Below are 21,169 nucleotides of genomic sequence, written 5' to 3'. Positions count from 1 at the left end.
ATTCGATGATAAAACGGTAAATTGTTATTAATTGAAACGGCTTGAACTCGCAAGATTCTTCTGAAGAGGAACTGAAAGAGAAGTTGAGCAACGTGTAATATTACTTTTGCATCGTTCTGGAAAGAGTGAATAAAATTCGATAAGAAAAAAGATTTTATTTCGAAACGAGTTTATCGTTTGGACCCTCGTTAAAACCAAAGGAAAGAAACTTTCAATTAAAAGAATCAAGAAGAAGCAGAGAAATTCTAATAAGCGCGTGCAAGAAGAAAAGAAAGTCAGTGTCCGCCGCCACTGGCCGCGCTCTCACCGACCTGCCTCACATGCACCGACGATCTGACCCGAATTTTTCATTCACTATAACTTCGAAACAAGTCTCCCTATACAATTCCCTCCCTCTTTACTTTCTCCTTATTCTTCCCCATAGAATCACCCCTAAAAGACTATTCTTCTATAATCGAACCCCCTACACTTTAAAACAAGCCTCATCTAAAATTACAAAATTACATCCAACCACATTTCACTTTCGTACTCGCCCGAAACATCTCTCGAAAAGTATTTAACTCCACTCGTCCCCTTCCAGAAAGAAACTCCTACACCCCTGCGCTACCATCCCCAAAAACACCCCGATTAATCACCCTTCGACTTGGAACCGTTTCTCGCCCCGGATAGATGTCAAATTAATTACACTTGCAAGTAACCGGGGTGACGTTTCGAAGACGCCGTGGTTCCGTCCGGCGAACAGCTCGGAGAAAGAGTTTCGTACGATCCCGGTCTCCTGGAAACAAAGAGGCGCCAATTACGCGGCAGTAGGGCGAGTAAATCGGTGGAGCGAGTCGTCGAGAGGGGCCGTGGATTCATTATGCGAGCCGGGGCTCCTTGGCTCCGGTGCCGTTTGTTTTCACTGCTCTCGTCACCTGGCCACGCGAGAATTGACTGTCGAGGGGGCCGCAGACGGCCGATATCGCGTCTGAATCCCGCACAGTAAACGATGCCCGGCTGGTCGGGCGGGAAAGGGGGCGGAGCGTCTCGAACGCTCGGGAAAGTTAATTATGCAAAGGCGCGGCACGAGAGGGGCTCCGGCAAGTTCGCGGGAACTGTTCTGGCTCCGGCAAGTTCGCGGGAACTGTTCTGGCTGCGCCATCTCGAGATGGAAAACCGATGCGTTTAAGGGGGCGACGATGCTGTGCGAGCCGCTGATAACCGAGAGACGGATCCTCCTCCGGATATAATTCACTGAAAACTGAATCCTGTCGGGGGTTCTACCTTTACCACCCGAATTCTTCACGGATTCCTACCGGCCAAGTTTCAGCTCGTTGATTGCGTCTTCGTGGCGATTGAAATTCCACCGAATAAGAAGTTGCGAGGGAAGCTGGATGAAGATCGTAATTGCGTAGTTGGGGGTGGGGCCAGGACGGGTCGAGAGTGGGGGTGGACCGAGAATTGGCAAATAATTATCGGGTCGCGGGAAGACCGATATTAAAGTCTCGGGGACTTCGACGGGGTACTGTTACCGTTCGGTTTCTTGTGAATTTTTTTTTGGGGGGGGGGGGGACGTAGGTTTGGGTTAGGTGTGTTCTGAAGGTTTCCTTATCGATTTTCACACTGGGCGGTTCGACGTCCCAGTTGATCATTGTGGGTGGATTTTGAATTGGAGTAGGATGTTTTTTATAAAATTGAAAATAACGAATCGCTGGTTTGATTGTGGGCTGATCTGAGATCTTGGTTGAACCGAGACTACTTGAATATTGTTTCTTTTTTTTTTATTTTATTCTCTTTCAAGAATACTCTGCATTATATTGTGTGTATAAACATATTATCGAAAAGGTACTATTATTTTAGATAGATAAGTTACAGCTTCCTAGAAACAAATACCATGAAATCGTATTCTTTTTTTAACGAACGACAGAACTTATTGAACGACCTAGTATACAGCATTACGGACTCCAATCGTGAGAACGAGTACGATATAAATTGTAGAAGAAAATAAATTTGACGTTTAACGAATTAAGGTACGATCACTGAACATGATGCAGTTATAATATCCGCTCAGATCGTTAGAAACCCCCGTTATCGTCGACGTTTATATTCAAAGTTATCAATGATATCGCCGTCTGACCAGAAATTCTGAAACTACTTAAACTCCAAGCCACTTGGAAACAGTAACCTGTCCTGCATCACTTCGCACCACACTCCTTTGGATACACAAAATTAGATATTAGTCGAACATGCTCGACTGCGAGTGTTGTCAAGTTATTCCTAAGATTCGCGTTTACATTTGGAGATTCAACTCCAGCTGTTCATCAGAAACATCTCTGGATAATTACTCATCCTTTTCATACGGTACCGAATATGGAACATCGAAGAGTTCTATACTGTTACATTCAATGCACTTTGTTACAAAAGAAAAAATCATTATTTTTCAGCGCACAGTTGCACGTAGAAATTACAAAATAAAATAAAGAAAAGAAACAAGAAAACGAAAATGGAATATAATTTCGATATCTTCGATTCGTAATCACTACAGATGCATTCTGCAGGTAACATTAGTTCTTTTGATACTCAAATGTTCTTCCTTCCATTCTCGTCTTCTACCACTCAACTTTTCCCCACTCTCGTATCCGAACAATGGAATCACATCTCTTTCAACGTACACTCGTGCATAAATCACTATCGCTATTAAAATTCAGTCCGTTCGCACAAACCAAACACGTACATCATCGATTCATAGCAGTGAACGATTGTATCGTGCACGAGGCTAGGATTCCAATTGTCCGATCGAGAAAGTTAAGGTGAATGAAGACAGTGTTTGGAGAAGTGACTATCTGGAATCTCTGTGTACCGTTTGCATTAGTGATTCTCATTCCATCGAAACCTGTAAGCTTCCTGGCTAATGATCAACTGTATTGGTTCGCACAAAAAGACGTACCCCGAGAACCAATCCCGGAGTGTTTGGTTTCTCAAGGCTGACTCCGTTCGACTTATACTACTTGATTGATCGGTACTCCCCTGTGTGTACCTTGCACTTGTGCCGCGGTTGGTGAGTGCCAATCAGAATTTATTACTCGATCAACTGCCCACTTAAAGAATGCTGCACACCTGATCGATTTAAAAACGCTGATCGGTGCTCCTTTTTAACGCGAGCCTAAGGAGAACAAAGACCTCTAAGTAAGTTCTTTAGCTCTTCCGACTGGTCAACCTGATCTTTCGTGCGTAACAAGCACGATAATGTCGCATAATGCTGAAAAATAATAGTAATTAACATAGTATCAATGAGTATTAATAAGATAATCTGTAGAAGTGATGTTTTATCATTTGTTTATCGACTTTAATTTGAAAGGTCTTCACCTATTTTATTATACTTATTATAGATTATACATATTATATATACTTATTATATATTATAGATTAGTATTTCTCCGGAAATAAATTAGTATTCCCCCAATCTGCAGAACGATCGAAAATAATGTTGAAATAAAAATTAAATATAAAATACTGTTTCTCCATATTTTCGTTCGACATCAGCATGGTTTTACCAAATCGAAATTAAGAAATTATTAGAGGTAATAGTTAAAGGTTGGTTCTTGAATGTGAATAGTTTTGTTTGTTTGCATATACTTCGAAAAATTAAGCCTGATTTATTAAATTTTAAATTTTAGTTTTTAGATTACGTTCCAGGAAATCGAATCAGGGACGTTGTTAAACCGAGTGAAATAATCGTTTCGAGAAAAGGCATACAATCTGAAAAGTATAAGCATTAATGTATTTTTTCTGGTTCTCGATTGTTAGAAACGTTTCGACGTTAAATTTACGCTCCACCACAATGTGAAATGAACAATGGGTGAGTTATGGAAAGCCCAAGTACTCAAATACGTTCCCTGTATCAATTCTGAAAGGTTTCGAGGTGTACAAACTGGACGCACAAACAAGCGTATTAATGAACGTTAATTAAGTAACTTGGTGTTTCAAGCTCTGGCAAAGACCAAAGGTCAGCGAAATTTCCGAATAACGTATAATAATGTATAAATTTGCTGAATCACACTCTTTTACCTTGACTTCTCTGCAGTGCATACATTCGTACAGTCGAAGTTACATTTTGGTAAATAAAATCGTTGAATAACAAAAATTTCTTTAAAATTCTTTAAAATACACAATTACGATACAAGGTTGTTCTCTAGATACAGGAGACATTTTGAAAATTGCGGAAGGCGAATAATTAAATATATTTAAACGATATAAATAAATTTTTTAACAAACTTTGTGTGCAATAAATCGAACAAACTAATAAATTCAACGTTTGAAGTTCTCGATGTATAGAAAGTATCCCGTAAAATAACTACCCAGCGATTAGATAGATAATTCTTTAGAAAAAAAAAAATAAATGGAGAACGTGGGATATCAATTTTTCGTCTGTAAAGTTTCGTTTTAGAGAAAATTGATTTAAAAAATTTCGAGAGCTCGCGTGCAATACACTACCGTTTGATGATATACGTTCGGTGAACGTATCAATCCATAACTTGTTATTTCTATTTATTTCGGTATTTGTAAACATCGAAAATGTTTTTTTCATTTCGTCTGGTACAAAACTTGTTCCATTAAAATCAATATCACCGAATGTAACGCTGACAATCCATTTATTATTTCTGTTTCGTGTTTCCTATAACTATCGAATTGAAATATTCGTCTAGATAAATAGAAACGTAAAAAAAAACATTTTTTCCTGTGAAACGATACAGCAAAGTTTAGAAATTTATATACGAGACGTTATACGTTACACGAACTTCATCATATTACTTCTCACTGTAAGAATTTTTTTTATTTTATATTTCGGCCCGAGACACTTAAAATTTCCACGTCAAATAATTTATATATATTTTCTCTTCGACTAATAAATCGCTCGTCACAACTACGTTCAATGTTATACTTTTATCCGTTTCAATCCGCTTGAACCGTTTGGCACACAAAAAGATCCACGAAAAATAGATAACACTTCGCTCTGTTGATAAACGTCAATGCAAGTAGAAACAGGAAGCAATGTACGGACACGTTAGCCCATTCATATTCAATGGCACGCGCGCCCCATGAATTTTCAAAATCCATTCTCTCGGAAACGAAAGCTCGTATGAAAACATTTTATTCTACATTTTCGATTTACTTTTTCACGGAGAATGGTCTCCTAGCTCACTAATGCTACATTTTGCAGGATACTCTATCTATGACCAATAACAGACACTCGCACATTTTTGCAAGATCACGATGGATTCAAATAAAATTCAATAAAATTACGAAATAAATGTCGAAATGATACACTGATGATACACACTACTCGTTCAAACCCTAAATAAGTCCATAGTACAATTTCACACGCCCCATACATTTTCAAGATCAATTCTCTCTCAAACGAAAGCTCGTATGAAAATATTCCATTCTACATTTTTTATTTACTTTTCCGCTAAAAATCATCCCCTAGATCACTAATGTTACATTTTGCAAGATAGTCTATCAATGACCGATAACAACCACTCACACTTTTTCAGATCACTAAATCATAATTTCACGTAAGTATATCATACTTTCACGTGTCCCACAAATTTTCAAAATCCATTCTCCGAGACGAAAGTTGGTACAAAAATATTCTCCTAGCTCTCTAATGCTCCATTTTAAAAAATACTCCATCTACGATCAAAACTATACACCTCCTCGCTAGACCACGATTATTGAGGGACGATCATTAAACTTCCAGTGTAATCGAGCGTAAAATTAGCAAAAAAAAGAGGTGAACGACAGTGACGATGCACATCGAGCGTTCGTAGGTTCGTTCCACGGCATAGTTTCACCGGTGTCATTCCATGGCGGACAATGACGAGAATGTCGTTACAAAGTGACATTCCCGCGGTGTCGCCTCAAAAGGAGGGAAGTTTGGAAATAGTTACCGCGAGTACTATAGAATGTCACGGAACGTTGCTAGCCGAGTGTAACCAGCGCGCGTTATATTATTTATAACCGAACTCTCATAGATATTCACGCGCGCGCGCGTATAATTCCCATAGACGTTACGGGGGCACGGGTGGTAACGCCGATGGAATTTCCGATCGATAAAACTGAGGCCTTCGCGGCGGGTAAAGTCTAAATTTACACCGACTGCCGGAATACGACTGCGTGTTTGGATAATATTTACATACCGCGCGACAATGTTGCAACGCCCGGTCGTGTAAATTTTCAGCCCGGCATGCAGATTTATTCATGAAAGCTCGCGTCACAGCCGAGGCTGCGATGTAACCGCAGCTTGTACCCCACCCTACACCCTCTTCAACCCCCCCGTCATAACAACCAGTATTTCTCATAAGCAGGGGAACACGTCGGTCGAATAATTTTCATCGGTTCCTAAATTGTTTTACGCGATAACTGGTGCAGTACCGATCTTGGTCGGGGAACTTCGGTCTGGAAATGAACCTTTCAAGTGTTGTGAACGTGTATATACGTTTGGAGAGAGCGGTGTGGACTATTGGAGTATGTGTATATGTTCGAGAATAATTGTTTTGTGTTATTTAAGTTGAGGTAAAGAATTACTGATTGAAGATTTAGAGAATGATCGACACCTCTCTGAGGCATTACCTCTTTGAGTGCTGTGGACGTATATATTTGTTTACAGAAAGCTATCTGTGTGGACTGTGGACACATATAGGTATATTTGAAAATAGTGTTTTTATATTATTTAAGTTGGAGTAAAAGAATTACTCATTGAAGATTTAGAGAACGATCGACACCTCTCCGAGGCATTACCTCTTTGAGTGCTGTGGACGTATATATACGTTAGAGGAAGTTATCGGTGTGGACTATTGGAGTATGTACATATGTTCCAGAATAATTGTTTTGTATCATTTAAGTTGAGGTAAAAGAATTACTGATTGAAGATTTAGAGAATGATTGACACCTCTGTGAGGCATTACCTCTTTGAGTGTTGTGGACGTATATATTCGTTTAGAGAAAGCTATCGGTGTGGACTGTGTACACATAGAGATATATTCGAAAATAACTTTCTTATATTATTTAATTTGGGGTAAAAGAATTACTAATTGAAGATTTAGAGAATGATCGACACCTCTCTGAGGCATTACCTCTTTGAGTGCTGTAGACGTATATATGCGTTTAGAGAAAGCTATCGGTGTGAACTGAAAACACATATAGATATATTTGAAAATAACCTTCTTATATTATTTAATTTGGCGTAAAAGAATTACTAATTGGAGATTTAGAGAATGATTGACACCTCTCTGAGGCATTACCTCTTTGAATGCTGTGGACGTATATATGCGTTTAGAGAAAGCTATCGGTGTGGACTGTGGACACATATAGATATGTTTGAGAATAACTTTCTTATATTATTTAAGTTGGCGTAAAAGAATTACTAATTGAAGATTTAGAGAATGATCGACACCTCTCCAATGCATTAACCCTTTGAGTGCTGTGGACGTATATATGCGTTTAGAGAAAGCGTATGGAGTATGCACCCATATAGATATCTTCGAAAATAATTTTCTCGTATTATTTACTTCGGAGTAAAAGAATTACAATTATAACTTAGTTATACATTTTACCTTCAGTTATCAAAATTTATGTTTATATGTATTATTACAAATTTATGTTAGCAGAAAAATATTACACGCACTGTCCATGCAGATTGCTTCGACCGGGAACATTCAGGGCCCAAAGGGTCAATAGAATCCCCTTGAGAATAAATACAACTGTCACTTTTCATTTGGCGAAGAGATAATACGAAATTAATATTCTCCTCGTTTTGCGCTGACGTTTTGTAAAATTTTCCACGCAAGGACATTTCGGATAGGTACAATTTTCTTCAGCTCCTTTCTGTTATTTGAAAAATCTCGTTACCGCAACGAAATTTTCAATAATTCCTCGGGTTTTTATTTTCCGAGTCGGTCATGACGGAAAATTGATGCTGCTTCTCGTTTAAATAATATTACAGTGCGACAGAGTAACTCGAAATTTAATCAACTCCCCTCCACTTTTTTCCCATTCTTCCGAGAAGATTGCCATCCTTGATAAAATATTCTCCGTTTGCACGAGGCGGTGTAAAATATTCGGCGATGGTGGAAGAACGCAGTACGCGTTCTTTTGCAAAAAGTTTACCAAATATTGATGGTAAGCCCAACATGATTGAATTAATAAGGCATTAGTCTTCGTAAAAATGCGAGTTTCCAAGACTCGGTATTTAAGAGAACATTTTTTCGTGAATGATGTATTTTTATAAGTCGTTTATAAATCTTAATTGCAAAGATTTAAAACTTCAGATATTATTTGTTTCTATGTTTTTGCATACCCTGTATATAGAAGACATTAATTGGAAGAAGAGTTTCGATTTCTTATCCCCAAAATTTACATGTTTCATATTTCTTGTCTACAACGAAATGTTTCATAAACGAAGAAAGCTACTATTAACTATAAATTTGCTTTCCAATAGTAATATTTAACATATTTATCTTATGGAAAAACATAAAGAATATTCTCCAATCAGAAATAAAAACACAAAGTAAATGTTTGGTCAGGAATAAAAATAAAGCGAAATAAATGTCTAATGCAAAATAAGAATGATAAAATAAATTTCTGATCAGAAATAAGCAAAACAGTACACGTTTTTAAATTTGTAGTACATATGAATCATATTTATCTTTTTTTAATGTCGTTCTTCCTCGGCGAAAAATTAATTAAATTTTTAATGTAATACACTTCGTTGTTTGCAATAATACACAACGTAAACATTAATTTCGTACATGTGTTCATGCTTACACATAAAGTTGGCTGCTTAACTGCAACACGTTCAGTTTCCATTAGGCAGCTTTCTCTTTAGAATTAATCTTCTAGCCAAATTTCAATATTCGCGTACCATTCCGCTTCATAGAATTATCTATGAACAATGCACATGTATATGTTGCTCAAATTTAATTTATGCGCACACACGTGCCCTTTCCTGCCGAATAATATAGCCACCCCATTGTTCTGAAGATAGATATATGTATTATTACCAATTACCATAATCACAACCCTCTACAAGAATTTCCAATAATAATGAATATATTATACATTGAACATAAATTCTAAATGATATTTAAGCAACTTTTGCTTTTTCTAAGTCCTTCTATTTTCTTCTCCTCACTTCCTCGATATTTTCCACTATTGTTATACAACAAAAAACAATAATTACCAACCACCTATACTTTTTTCACTTTATTCATTTTGTACTCGTTCTATTCGCTCGACATAACCCCTCCCTCTCCCCTAAACTTAAAATTTTGATTGTTTTCCAAATACTGAAATATATCAAACAAACAAAAATTACATCCACTTACGTATTGACAATATTTTTCACTCTATTAAATTTCCACTCGTCCCATTGTCTGGAAATTATTCTCTCTCTTCCAAATTCAAAATTTCCATCCCTTCCTTACTCGACTATTTCAAAATTTGTATACTTAACTTTATCACTCCATTAAATTTCCCCTCCTCTCCTCTCCACACTATCATCTCCCGCCTCATAATTGCCTACATACCTTCGCCCGAAACTCAACCGCCCAAACTTCATAATAAAGACCCCGATCGAGACTCATCTCATCATTCCTCCGCGTACATCGTCGAGCTCGAGTTTTCGGGAAAGAATCGCATTCCATCGCCAGGGTATCATCGAACAATGTCAATTTAATATCACCGAGGAATCGAAGTTCCTTCGTGAACCTAACCTCTATCTGGTTCCCGAGAACCGTGCAATTTAGCCGCCCGGTGAACCGAACGGAAGAATCGACAGGAAAATCCTTTCGACAGAAGTCGAAGCGCGAAAACACGCCCCCTCTCCCTAGCCCCTAATTGCTTGCGGCTGACAACCGGATGCTTTTCAGTTTCTTGGCGGGAGAGTTGGGCGATTCACGCGCGACAACAACGCCTCTAACGACCGGTGGCGCTGTTATCGCGACGGGCGATCCATTAACGACGCTGCCGATGCAATCTCGCGAAACGGTGTACGCGCGACTTTCGTCGACCGTGGTTGATCAGCGAGCCCTTTCCCTTTTGGTTCCGCCTTGTACTTCGCGATAATGAGAATTCCTGGCTACCAATCGTGCGAAACACCGCGCAAATGGAAACGATGATGCTCTCATAAACTGCTGGTTAAATCGTAAGTGGTTAGGGACATGTGGTACGGAATTGTTGACGAACTTTTACTCGGTGTTGGTTTTGTAAGGAAGTTGAGTTTAATTATTTTTTTACAATTTATTTTATCGATATGAACATCTTGTTATTTATCAAAATTTAAGGACACTTGATCTGGAATTATTGACGAATTTTTACTCGGTGTTGTTTTTGTAAGGAAGTTGAATTTAATTATTTTTTTACAATTTATTTTATCGATATGAACATCTTGTAATTTATCAAAATTTAAAGACACTTGATCTGGAATTATTGACGAATTTTTATTGGGTGTTGTTTTTGTAAGGAAGTTGAGTTTATTAATTTTTTTTAGAATTTATTTTACCGATATAAACATCTTGTTATTTATCAAAAATTAAGGACACTTGATACGGAATTATTGACGAATTTTTACTCGGTGTTGTTTTTGTAAGGAATTGAGTTTCTTTATTTCTTTACAATTTATTTTACCGATATGAACATCTTGTTATTTATCAAAATTTAAGGACACTTGATCTGGAATTATTGACAAATTTTTACTCGGTGTTGTTTTTGTAAGGAAGTTGAATTTCTTTATTTCTTTACAATTTATTTTTCCGATAAGAACCTCCTCTTGTTATCTATCAAAACTCGTAAAGAATTTGTTCTAAACAATTCGTGTCCATCTCCAATATTTTGAGAGATAATAGCAGAGAGATATAATTTTAGAATGTAATTGCAATCTCTTAAATTACTCTGAAAGACTGTGATTAAATTTGGCTACGTTTGATTACGTTTGGCTACGTTTGGCTACGTTTGATTATGTTTGATTGCACTTGATTGTATTTCACTAGATATTTGCGACTCTCTGTACGATCGAGTGTACCCTACATCTGCAGCGATCTTTTCCTATGAACGTTTTCCCACGATTTGGAAACGAACATGTGATTCGCTGGTAAATCTATTTACAAATGTACCACATTCGGTATGTCGTTCCTAGGATTCCTAGAAACTAGCTTTCGAGCTAACGGATCTAACCCAGACCTAACCTAACTATTGAAACAAGCCATTAGGCTTGGGTAGTCAGGTTGACCACTAATTCCGGTTTATGACGTTGCCAGGAATAAATTATTTAAGTCATCCGCAGCCACCAAATGCCCAATTTGCGTAACAGCACTCGAACGCGTTAACTACGGAGCACCCTGTCTATAGAAACGGGAAAAAACACTTTTTTATGCCAGTACACAAGATTCGTGTCAATAATCGAATCGTTTGGAGCAGTTCACGAGGGTGTTGACGATCGTGTTGAACCTAGTGGAGATGTAGGACAAGGGATCAATCGTAATAAATGTTCGGTCGTTGAGCAAATTGCAAGCACCTTTTCGCGTGTTTGCAAATTGTTGCGCAGTTTGCGTGTTTGCGAACTGTTCGGACTGTTCTCGTTAACCTATACAAACCTCGAGAACATAAGAACGTGAATTTTATATACAGAGTGTTTCGTAAAACATTACTATAACTTCGAAAGTAACTTTGTCCTAAAAAAATAATAAATAGATTTTGTGACAAAATTTATCCCATTCCAATAATTTTTGTTATTCGTATGTGTCAAAATCATTCTCAGTCAGACCATTTGCAGTTTGAGAAGAGAAATAATTCGTACTCGAAGAATTCGAATTTGAATTCGTTAACCCCTTGAGCTCTTCGTGCTAAAATCAATTTTAATATTTAAACGGTTTAGTTACCAAGGGTTACCAAAGTAGTTACTTGGGAATAGTTTCGTTACTTTATAAATCAAACTGAAATACTTTAGTTTGTTTTACAAAAATCCACGCACAGAGTTGCGGTGTAATTAAATAATGTAAAAGTTTACTTTAAAATAAATTCCAAGGGGTTGGGCAAGTTTTACTTCAACTGTATCCACCAGAATATTTGGAAATAATTTCATTACTTTAAACATCTATCGTATAAAAAAAAAACAGTTTTCATACCTTAGTAAATAAATTCAATATCCACCGAAATATTTCAATTCTCATTATAAAAATTCTACGCACAGAGTTGCACTAAAATTGACTAATCTGAGCGTTTACTCCAAAAGAAATCCTAAGTTTGCCATGGGCAAACTTCACTTCGACTACACCCGCCGTTGTATTTCTGAATAACTTCGTTACTTCATAAATCCACCCAAAAGAAAATAGTTTTCATACTTTCTTACCGTACATTTATAAACTAATGAAATTTTGGTCTTCAAATATTAACCTCTTGAAACTTGTTTAGCCATACGCAAGACGACGAGTTTAAAACAAATCTGCAAATTAAATCCGTTCCATACGCAACATTCTTTTCAAACAAATATTTATCCAAAGGGTTAATTTACTTCACAATTTCGCGCATAAAGACTCAAAATTAAATATTAATTTTCTTTACAATTCCGTGCACGAAAATTCAAAATTAAATATTAATTTCCTTTACAATTCCATGCACGAAAACTCAAAATTAAATATTAATTTCCTTTAGAACAATTTCAAGCATAAAAACTCAAAATTAAATATTAATTTCCTTTACAACAATATCACGCACAAAGATTCAAAATTAAATATTAATTTTTTTACAATTCCGTGCACAAAAACTCAAAGTTAAATATTAATTTTTTTTACAATTCCTTGCACAAAAATTCAAAATTAAATACTACTTTTCTTCACAACAATTCCACGTAGAAAGACTCAAAATTAAACGTTTCTTAAAAATAGAAAATACTAAGAAGTTAATTTCCAGCTATGATAAATTCTTTCAAAGTTCACCGACCTCCCGCTCAAAACACCAACTCGTGAACCCGATCCCCAAGTGGGATAACACAAGAAGCGTTATCGTCCAAAATCCTTCAATCCCTCCGAAACAACCGAACAACGAGGAAACCGCTCGCGATCGGGTCGTTCCCGCGGCGGAAGTGCCGCAACCTTCCACGGGTCACGAAACGAGACCACAGACCGAAGTGGACCGGTTATCCGGCCGTGCGTCCTCTTGAAATCTGGAAAGCGGAGAGAAGACGAGAGAGAATTCGTAGTTCAAGTGGTCCGTGTCGTTGCGAAACTGGTGGCGAGCACACCAGCACGGAATAACTCGATCATCGTGCAACGGGGCCTCCAAGGATGAAAGAGCCATTGGGGAGGAAGTTGCGATAGCCTCGTCCTCAGCTGTGTGCGCGTGCGTGCGTGCGTGCACGTGGTCCTTTGAACGAGAACGTTACACACTATGGTCGGGCTACGACCGCAAATGCAACGACAGTTTCGACCAAACCCGTTTCGTTGTCGCGTGTTATCCACGGACACCCCCACTCCGGCTCCCCGTGGAGCGCGCCGTGGAAGTGGCTCAATTAGAGAGTGGTGGGAGGTGAGCCGTGGCTCAATTAGAGAGTGGTGGGGGGTGAACCGTGGCCCAATCGGACGGAAGACGAGAGATTCGACAAAGCGTCGCGCACGGTCGACCAGGAAACTGGCCGTCAACATCTTCCGTGTGACAAACGTCAGTTTGGAAGTTGGTGTTGCCCGATTGTCAGCGAAAAACCTCCAATTGGACTATCGCGCAGACATTGCTTCGAACGAATTAATGTTACCAGAATTGTTGGAATTATAAACGATGTTAACAGATTGCGAACCAGTAGTTTTACTGCTTTAATTGAGGAAATCATATTGGTGATTTCAATGAGGTTCTTGGAATTAGAATATCGGTATGATGTTAACACTACAATTACATATTTTACAGTTCAATTAGATAATTTATAATTATACTGCTAGCTTTAGTCAGTGGTCAGCTTGAAATCATATTGGTGATTTCGATGACGTTCTTGGAATCAGAACATGTGATTTTAACACCACAATTACATATTTTTGCAGTTCAATTAGATAATTTATAATTCTACTGCTAGCTTTACTCAGTGGTCAGCTTGAAATCATATTGGTGATTTCGATGACGTTCTTGGAATCAGAACATGTGATTTTAACACCACAATTACATATTTTTACAGTTCAATTCTATAATTTATAATTCCGATGATTTGAGAAAATTAATCTCAAATTTTTGATGATTAGATCGGAAGTCTTTTTTTGACCAGTCATCTGGACAACCAAAATGAAAATTGTATTTAACATCTGTGGAGAATTATTTAAACTTTCAGATTCGAAATCATTTGAAATTAGGAATAATTATATCACTACTGCCCACATTTTCATTATTATTACTGTCATTCTCTTTGCTTCTTTCACTTTCAGTATCATTCTCGCAATGATCAATATCTTCACTTTCATTTGGAATATTTAAAAAATTGTCAGTAAATTTATCCAGAATTTTATCATGTGGTCGTCGTTCTCCATGATTATTGAACACTATAAAATATTCGATTCATATAAAAATCAAGTTAGTTTTATTAGTAAAAATAAGATACCAATCATTTTTAATTCCATATAGAATTTATAACTTTAGCGAATTCGTTTTTCATTACACTGCTCCACTCTAAACAACAACAACGCGAATACGAGAATTCTCGTGATTGGCCACGAGCTCTAGAACAGAAAATACGAGAATTCTCGTGATCCGTTCACAATGTGTTAATTAGACCGTTTGCAAATGTGAAATTGGTCGTACTTGACTGTCGAAAAGAACAAATTAATGCTATCTGAATAATTAGAATTATAAATTATATTTCTTATATATTATATAATTATAATTAGACTGCAAATATGTAATCGACCACACTTGACCATCGAAATAGACTCTTTATTGTATAAAAAAAAGTTTATAGAAATGAATATCGATGGAACGTGTACTGAATACCCGAATATTATAAACCGAATGTGATGATCGCGAAACGATGACTAATAAATACTGATCACGAAAATGAAGACTATGGAATAATAACGAAATGGAATAAAACGAAAATAACACTATGGAGTAATGATTATTACAAGGAATAATTTTTCGTATCTACTCGCTATTTATAATACACGTGTTCAGTGTGTGATTCTATTGGTCAACAATAAATATACCCAAAAAGTGAACACAATTAGATTCGACTAGGTTAATTATACACCAAAGAAAAGGGAAACACAAAGTAAGAATATTCCTTCCAGATGTTCACCTGGAGTTCTTGGAAACAATACAAATAAAAATTGAAAACGAGAGAAAAAGCCCTTAATTTCCACCTGCGTGTTTCGCATCTAACCTCAAATTATGGTCATCGTTAACCATGATGAATATCAGACAAATCATAAGGCTACGAGTCGATCAGCATTGTTCATTTCGTTGAGCGAGCCGATGGTGAACTGTCCGATTCGAAAAACTCGCGCATACGGTATACATGCTTCAACAGTTGGCTACGGTGGTGCCCTCTGTTTGGTCGATACCACCACCCCAAGATTCCTGCGCGTTTTTGCGCGATACTCACCGCGATAATCCCCCATGTCCCGTCTCTCGGGCGGTGCGGATGAATTTAGAAGCGGCTCGGAGTTTAAATTATCCGATATCGGGCGAGTAGACACCGATGGAACGGGCCGATCGGGTCCCCGTGTCGATGAAAATTCCATGAATTTATTTTTCCAACGTTTCCACAACGGGCTGGAACCACCGCCGGCCAATACGAGCAACGGATGCATTTTACGCGCGACCCACCGACGGAACTTCCTCTCTTCGATTATCGACCCTTTCCATCCGCCTGTTAGCGACCCCCGTAGGATCGTTGGCGCGAGGAGGGGGCGAATCGGCATATGTTCACCCCTTTGAACTTCCTGCTAGCGCAAAAAAGAGAGAAACGAGCGAAAAGGGTCACCGCTTTCACCATCGGCGCGAGGGCAGACCAGTCGGACATTGTCTTTCGGTGTGAACAGTGCTGACCAAAGTCCGAGGAGTCAGCTCTTTCCGCGAAATGAGATCGTGCGCACGATTCCGCAGGCGATTGGTGAGACGTAGCCTTTTGATCCACTGCTCGATACTATTTACTTTACGCCACGAAGGTCTCGCGATGGTGCACCGAGCACGAGAGAGAAAGAGAGTTTCTTTCGAGTAGGATTTTAAGGGGTGTATCGTTTTTCTTTTTTGGGGAAAAGTACACAGGACGATTCTACGCGAAAAAACGAAGAGAAAACATTCAGTGAAGTTTCTTCACCCGAGACTTCGTTCGCGAGAGAATCGATCTGGAAGTTATTCGGGGCGCGGGGCTAGTCCCGCGCCCCGGCTAACGTTCGGTGACGATTTCCTCGTAAACGCGACCTTGTATCGACACATGGTCCTCCAGGTTTTCGATTCGTTTTTTAACGTAGAATCACCTAGCGCGTTCGTTCGATCGTCACAGAGAACACTTTCGGTGTTACGTTACGAGAAACGCTCACCGAGCGGTGAGAGGAGTGTAACGCATCGGCCTGGACTGTAACTGAATTTATTCACTCGCCTCTGCGCATTCATCGGGTAGATGGCACTGTAAACGATTAACAATACACGATCAGGGCCGTGTATGTGTCTCCCTTTGTGTGTGCGTGTGTGTATATATATATACATATAATTTATAACACGTCAAGAGAGGAACGGCGAGGGACAAAGAGTACACTGAGGTGTGGAGGGCAATGAGCCAGAAAGTCTGGCTGAAAGATTCCTCTCAGTCGTGCCTCGTTCCTCGGTGACGAAGGATTACGGTTCGTTCGATATACCTCGAACAGGTCGGTGAAAATAACAGCGGAACGGTGTCGAAACAAGTGTCCGAACGAGAATGAAGTGTTTCGCGCACGACACGGTTCTCATCGGCGAAACGTTGCGTTGATCGTGCTATTTCTGGAAGCCAGTGCTGACGAGGAACAGCGATGGCCAATACGCCGATCAATTTGTCAGAAGATAAGCAAACAACTTCCCATAAAACCTCGCTTCCACGTTTTTCACGCGTTGGCCACCGTGTCCGATCTGCACTCTCCGCGACCACTTCGCGCCACGATCGAGCTCGTTCGTTGGATTCGATTTTATCCACGACCAGTATCGCCATGTTTTTTTCTCCGAGCTTCTTCGCGGTGTTCTACCGATGACTCGTTGCTTTATTTTCCACTCGTTAGCGGAATGTTCACCTGTACAACGCGAATCGGTTACCCGAGCGGTCCCTACGATCAAGGTTTCCTCGTTTCGCGGACGTATCGTTCCACGTTTCATTAAAAGAGTATTTGGCCCCGCGTCGTTGCACACCTGCGAATCCACACGAATCGCTGGCAATACGGAACCCTACGGAGATTCTCGCCTCGTACTATTGCTCAATTTTCTCGGTCGCGCGAACATTTGGCAATAACTGTACTCCTGTCCCATTCAAGCCATCCACGTCTACTCGATATTGCGAGGGTGTTCAAGCAACTTGCAATAACAAGATACATACGACGCGGATCGGGAAACTTGTACGTTCGTTCTTCAGTGTCGAAGAATTTTAATGTCGACCGATTTTACGTTACAACGTGCTGCCGATTAAAGAGTCTAGGTAATGGTGGACGATGTATCGTGAGGATGTGTTTTATGGGTGGTGCGACATTTTTCGAAAATTAATTCTATTTTCATATTGTTCACACCGCGTCGAATCTCGTACGATTTTGAAGTAAACTTCTTTTTTTTTATATTTGGCATCTTTTTGGAAAATGTACGAGATTAGAGATTTTGGAACAACCCCTTGGTATTTTTGAAAACGCATCGTGTAATTTTTTCTATTTTGGTTTTACGGCTCGAAGTGAGTCTATTTTGTAAATTGTTTAATAATTTTTTCATCGGAATATTCACGCGAGATACGAAATTATGAAAATTAATTCTCTTTGAACTTTGAAAATTATACTTCGAATTTTGAAAATTAATTCTCCTTGAATATTGAAAATTAACTTTCTTCGAATTTTGGAAATTAATTTTCTTCGTATTTTGAAAATTAATTCTCCTTGAATATTGAAAATTAAACCTCTTCGAATTTTGAAAATTAATTTTCTTCGTATTTTGAAAATTAATTCTCCTTGAATATTGAAAATTAATTTTCTTCGTATTTTGAAAATTAATTCTCCTTGAATATTGAAAATTAATTTTCTTCATATTTTGAAAATTAATTCTCCTTGAATATTGAAAATTAATTTTCTTCATATTTTGAAAATTAATTCTCCTTGAATATTGAAAATTAAATCTCTTCGAATTTTGAAAATTAATTTTCTTCGTATTTTGAAAATTAATTCTCCTTGAATATTACAAATTAAATCTCTTCGAATTTTGAAAATTATACTTCGAATTTTCAAAATTATATTTCGAATTTTCAAAATTATACTTTGAATATTCAAAATTATACTTCGAATTTTCAAAATTATACTTCGAATTCTCAAAATTATACTTCGAATTTTCAAAATTGTACTTCGAATTTTCAAAATTCTCTATGAAAAAGCGTACAATTTTTAATTAAACTTTCCGTTTATATTTTTCACCGTTTAGCAACTACACTCAAGTATGCGTTATTAGCGACTACATTCTTGCATAGTTTCGAATTTTTAACAATTTTCGACTCGCCAAACTCGCGAATTAGTATCCTCCAATACTCTCGATCCATGTTACGATAATACGATCGATGAAATAGACGATAAATTGAATTTTCCCCGGTTTTTACTTGGCCCACTTAAGAGTTTATAACGGGGGAATAGAGGTTAATCGAATAGTGTTATGTCCACAATCGCTGAATTTAAACTTGCTAATTTGAAATTCGAGTTGTTGAAACTTCTCCACGCTTCGGTGCTCCCGTACGATAAATAACTCAATTATTAAGACTGTTCCGTAAATAGTACGTATACTTTTCTTTCATACTTATTTTAAGTATATTTACTTACTATATTTTAAGTATAATTATTTTACTTTTTGATCTTCGCTCGAGGCCACTCGTGAATAATCTTCAATTCGTTGTTGAACGCATTAAATTATTATCACTCGACGAAATATTTCGAAAGCACGACATTCGAATAAATTCCATTGATAACGATTAATGAGATTTCTATTCGCGCAAACTTCGACTGACTTGGAAACTCGAGACTCGACGAATGCATAATCCGCTCGGTAGTTTCCAACGAATCGTGTCGTAGAAAAATTAAACACCAACGAACAGTTAGACGCGTCAGAACTTGCGACTTAAAATTGCAAACACAGCTCTGCAGTATAAGTGAACTGAATACCGATCAGCGGGAGTTGCGCAGAATGTTAAACGTCTGTGCAATGGTGTGACAAAAAAGTGAAGCATTTGGAAAATTGTATTTCGGAACTCGGATGAAATTCTGGCCCGACCGGGTTCGCCTCGAAGGAAAAATTTTACATTTTCGAGTACTTTCGTTAATTTCCAAGCAAATTTTATATTTTCGACGAACTTCCAGCTACCTGCTTAACACTTAAACGACTGAGCCAGTTACGCGAAAGTTTCTCGTGAAACCGTACCAAATTTTTTCCCCCCAATTTGCACGTTTAACCCAATAGCGTTATATTTATTTTCATCTCGAGGAAAAATTTCTCCGGAGATAAAATTCCATGGTTTTTCGAAACACGAGACCGCGGTGAAGGAAATATTGGCGCGTAGACTCGTGACGTGACAGTGAACGTTTCAAAGAACAGTGAAATTCTGCTTGGCGAGTAACGTTGTTACAGATCCAGGACACTTGGGCACTTTTGGAATGATCCTGGGCTCAAATACGACCGTAAAATTGCTCGTGGAGGATCGTTAACGTGGCCGAAAGTAACCGAAGTATTACCGAACGTGAAATTTAATTGCAAGTTTACGAGACTGTTCGTCTTATTACGAAATCTCGAAACTAGCGATCACTGTTTTCACAAGTGTTCCCCGAGTATTCCCGAGTCTTTTGCTACTCAGAACGAGCCATCTTCAGAGTTTCACCGTCGCCAATAACAACAAGTACTTTCCGACAATTCGTAGGAAGTTTATTCCCGGCTGCAAATATCTACGCTATCTCGTGTAGCTACAGCCACGGATGAATTTAAGAAATTCCTCGTCATTGTACTCCTCGTCCATTTCGAAACAGTTTCCTGTTATTTCACGTCATGAAAAACGCGAAGCACACCAGTTCACGAGCCAAACGACTGGTGCTTCTGAACGATGCCTGATACACCGAGTGAAGCATCTAAGTAGTGACACTCGAGTGTCTCGATAGCTCGTGGATAAACGAAAACATGGACTAAGTTCTTCGAAACGAAGTTAATTAATGCTCATTGTCACTGTATCGTACTCATTGGTACGACAGTTGTGACTTGTGCATTATACAACAAATAGAACGAATACGTATAACGAAATACCTTGAATCGAATTTTAAATCGAACAATGCCTTTGTTTCGTGAAAGGTCGAATGAAAAGGTTACAATAATCGTAAGTGCACCATAATGAGAAGAATAGGAGTGAATTCGATAAAAGAGAAAAAAGGAAATCGGTAACGATGAAAGTGTATATGTGAACAGTTTCAATCCTCTTTGCTGTATTGTTATTTAAATTATACTCGCGCAGGGGGTTGTTATTTTTCTATGGATGTATAAGGTGAGGAACAATTTTTGTAGGAATAATTTTCAGGGGAAAAAGTTTCCCCGATATTTGTGAAAAAAGAAAATCGATACGTTGGAGAATTATTTATGCGATGTACGGCTTGGTACGAAACCGGTTTAAAGATAGAAACTGTTCAAATTAAAAGCGGTCGATACTGCGATGAAAAAAAAAAAGAAATATTCCACGGGGCCAAAGCCCGAAGAAATTCATGTACGCCTATAATTCTGGACTGTCCTGGAATCCGATAAAGCTTACCGGAGTCTCTGGCTCGTGCCGCGACCCGATATTCTCGCTCCTGCGAATCGTTTCGCGAGCCAATAAACGTTACGTTATCTCGCGAAAATTTTCCAGCGCCCCTTCCAACCAGCCGTCGATGAAATCCAGCAGAAAGAAACATCGTCCCGGCTTGGCTCGCGCTTATCGGCTCTC

At 38.3% G+C, this 21,169-nt stretch overlaps 1 protein-coding gene across 5 annotated transcripts in view; it reads left to right on the top strand.

The window, feature by feature from the left end:
• LOC143146720 (A-type potassium channel modulatory protein DPP6) overlaps positions 1–21,169 on the top strand; it is a 172,302-nt gene that overhangs the window by 102,772 nt on the left and 48,361 nt on the right. Inside the window, exon 1 of one of the 5 annotated variants that reach the window (XM_076311280.1) lies at positions 16,840–17,047. The exons of the other annotated variants lie outside the window; for them this stretch is intronic. Coding sequence (XP_076167395.1) covers positions 17,016–17,047 — 32 coding nt within the window. The 5' untranslated portion in view covers positions 16,840–17,015. Of the gene's footprint in view, positions 1–16,839; positions 17,048–21,169 lie in introns of those variants that run through there. 5 annotated transcript variants of the gene reach the window in all.

Source organism: Ptiloglossa arizonensis, chromosome 5 (genome assembly GCF_051014685.1).
Source record: "Ptiloglossa arizonensis isolate GNS036 chromosome 5, iyPtiAriz1_principal, whole genome shotgun sequence".
NCBI classification, from domain to species: Eukaryota; Metazoa; Arthropoda; class Insecta; order Hymenoptera; family Colletidae; genus Ptiloglossa; species Ptiloglossa arizonensis.
Note: the sequence above shows the minus strand (reverse complement) of the source record. Positions and strands in the feature narration are given on the sequence as shown.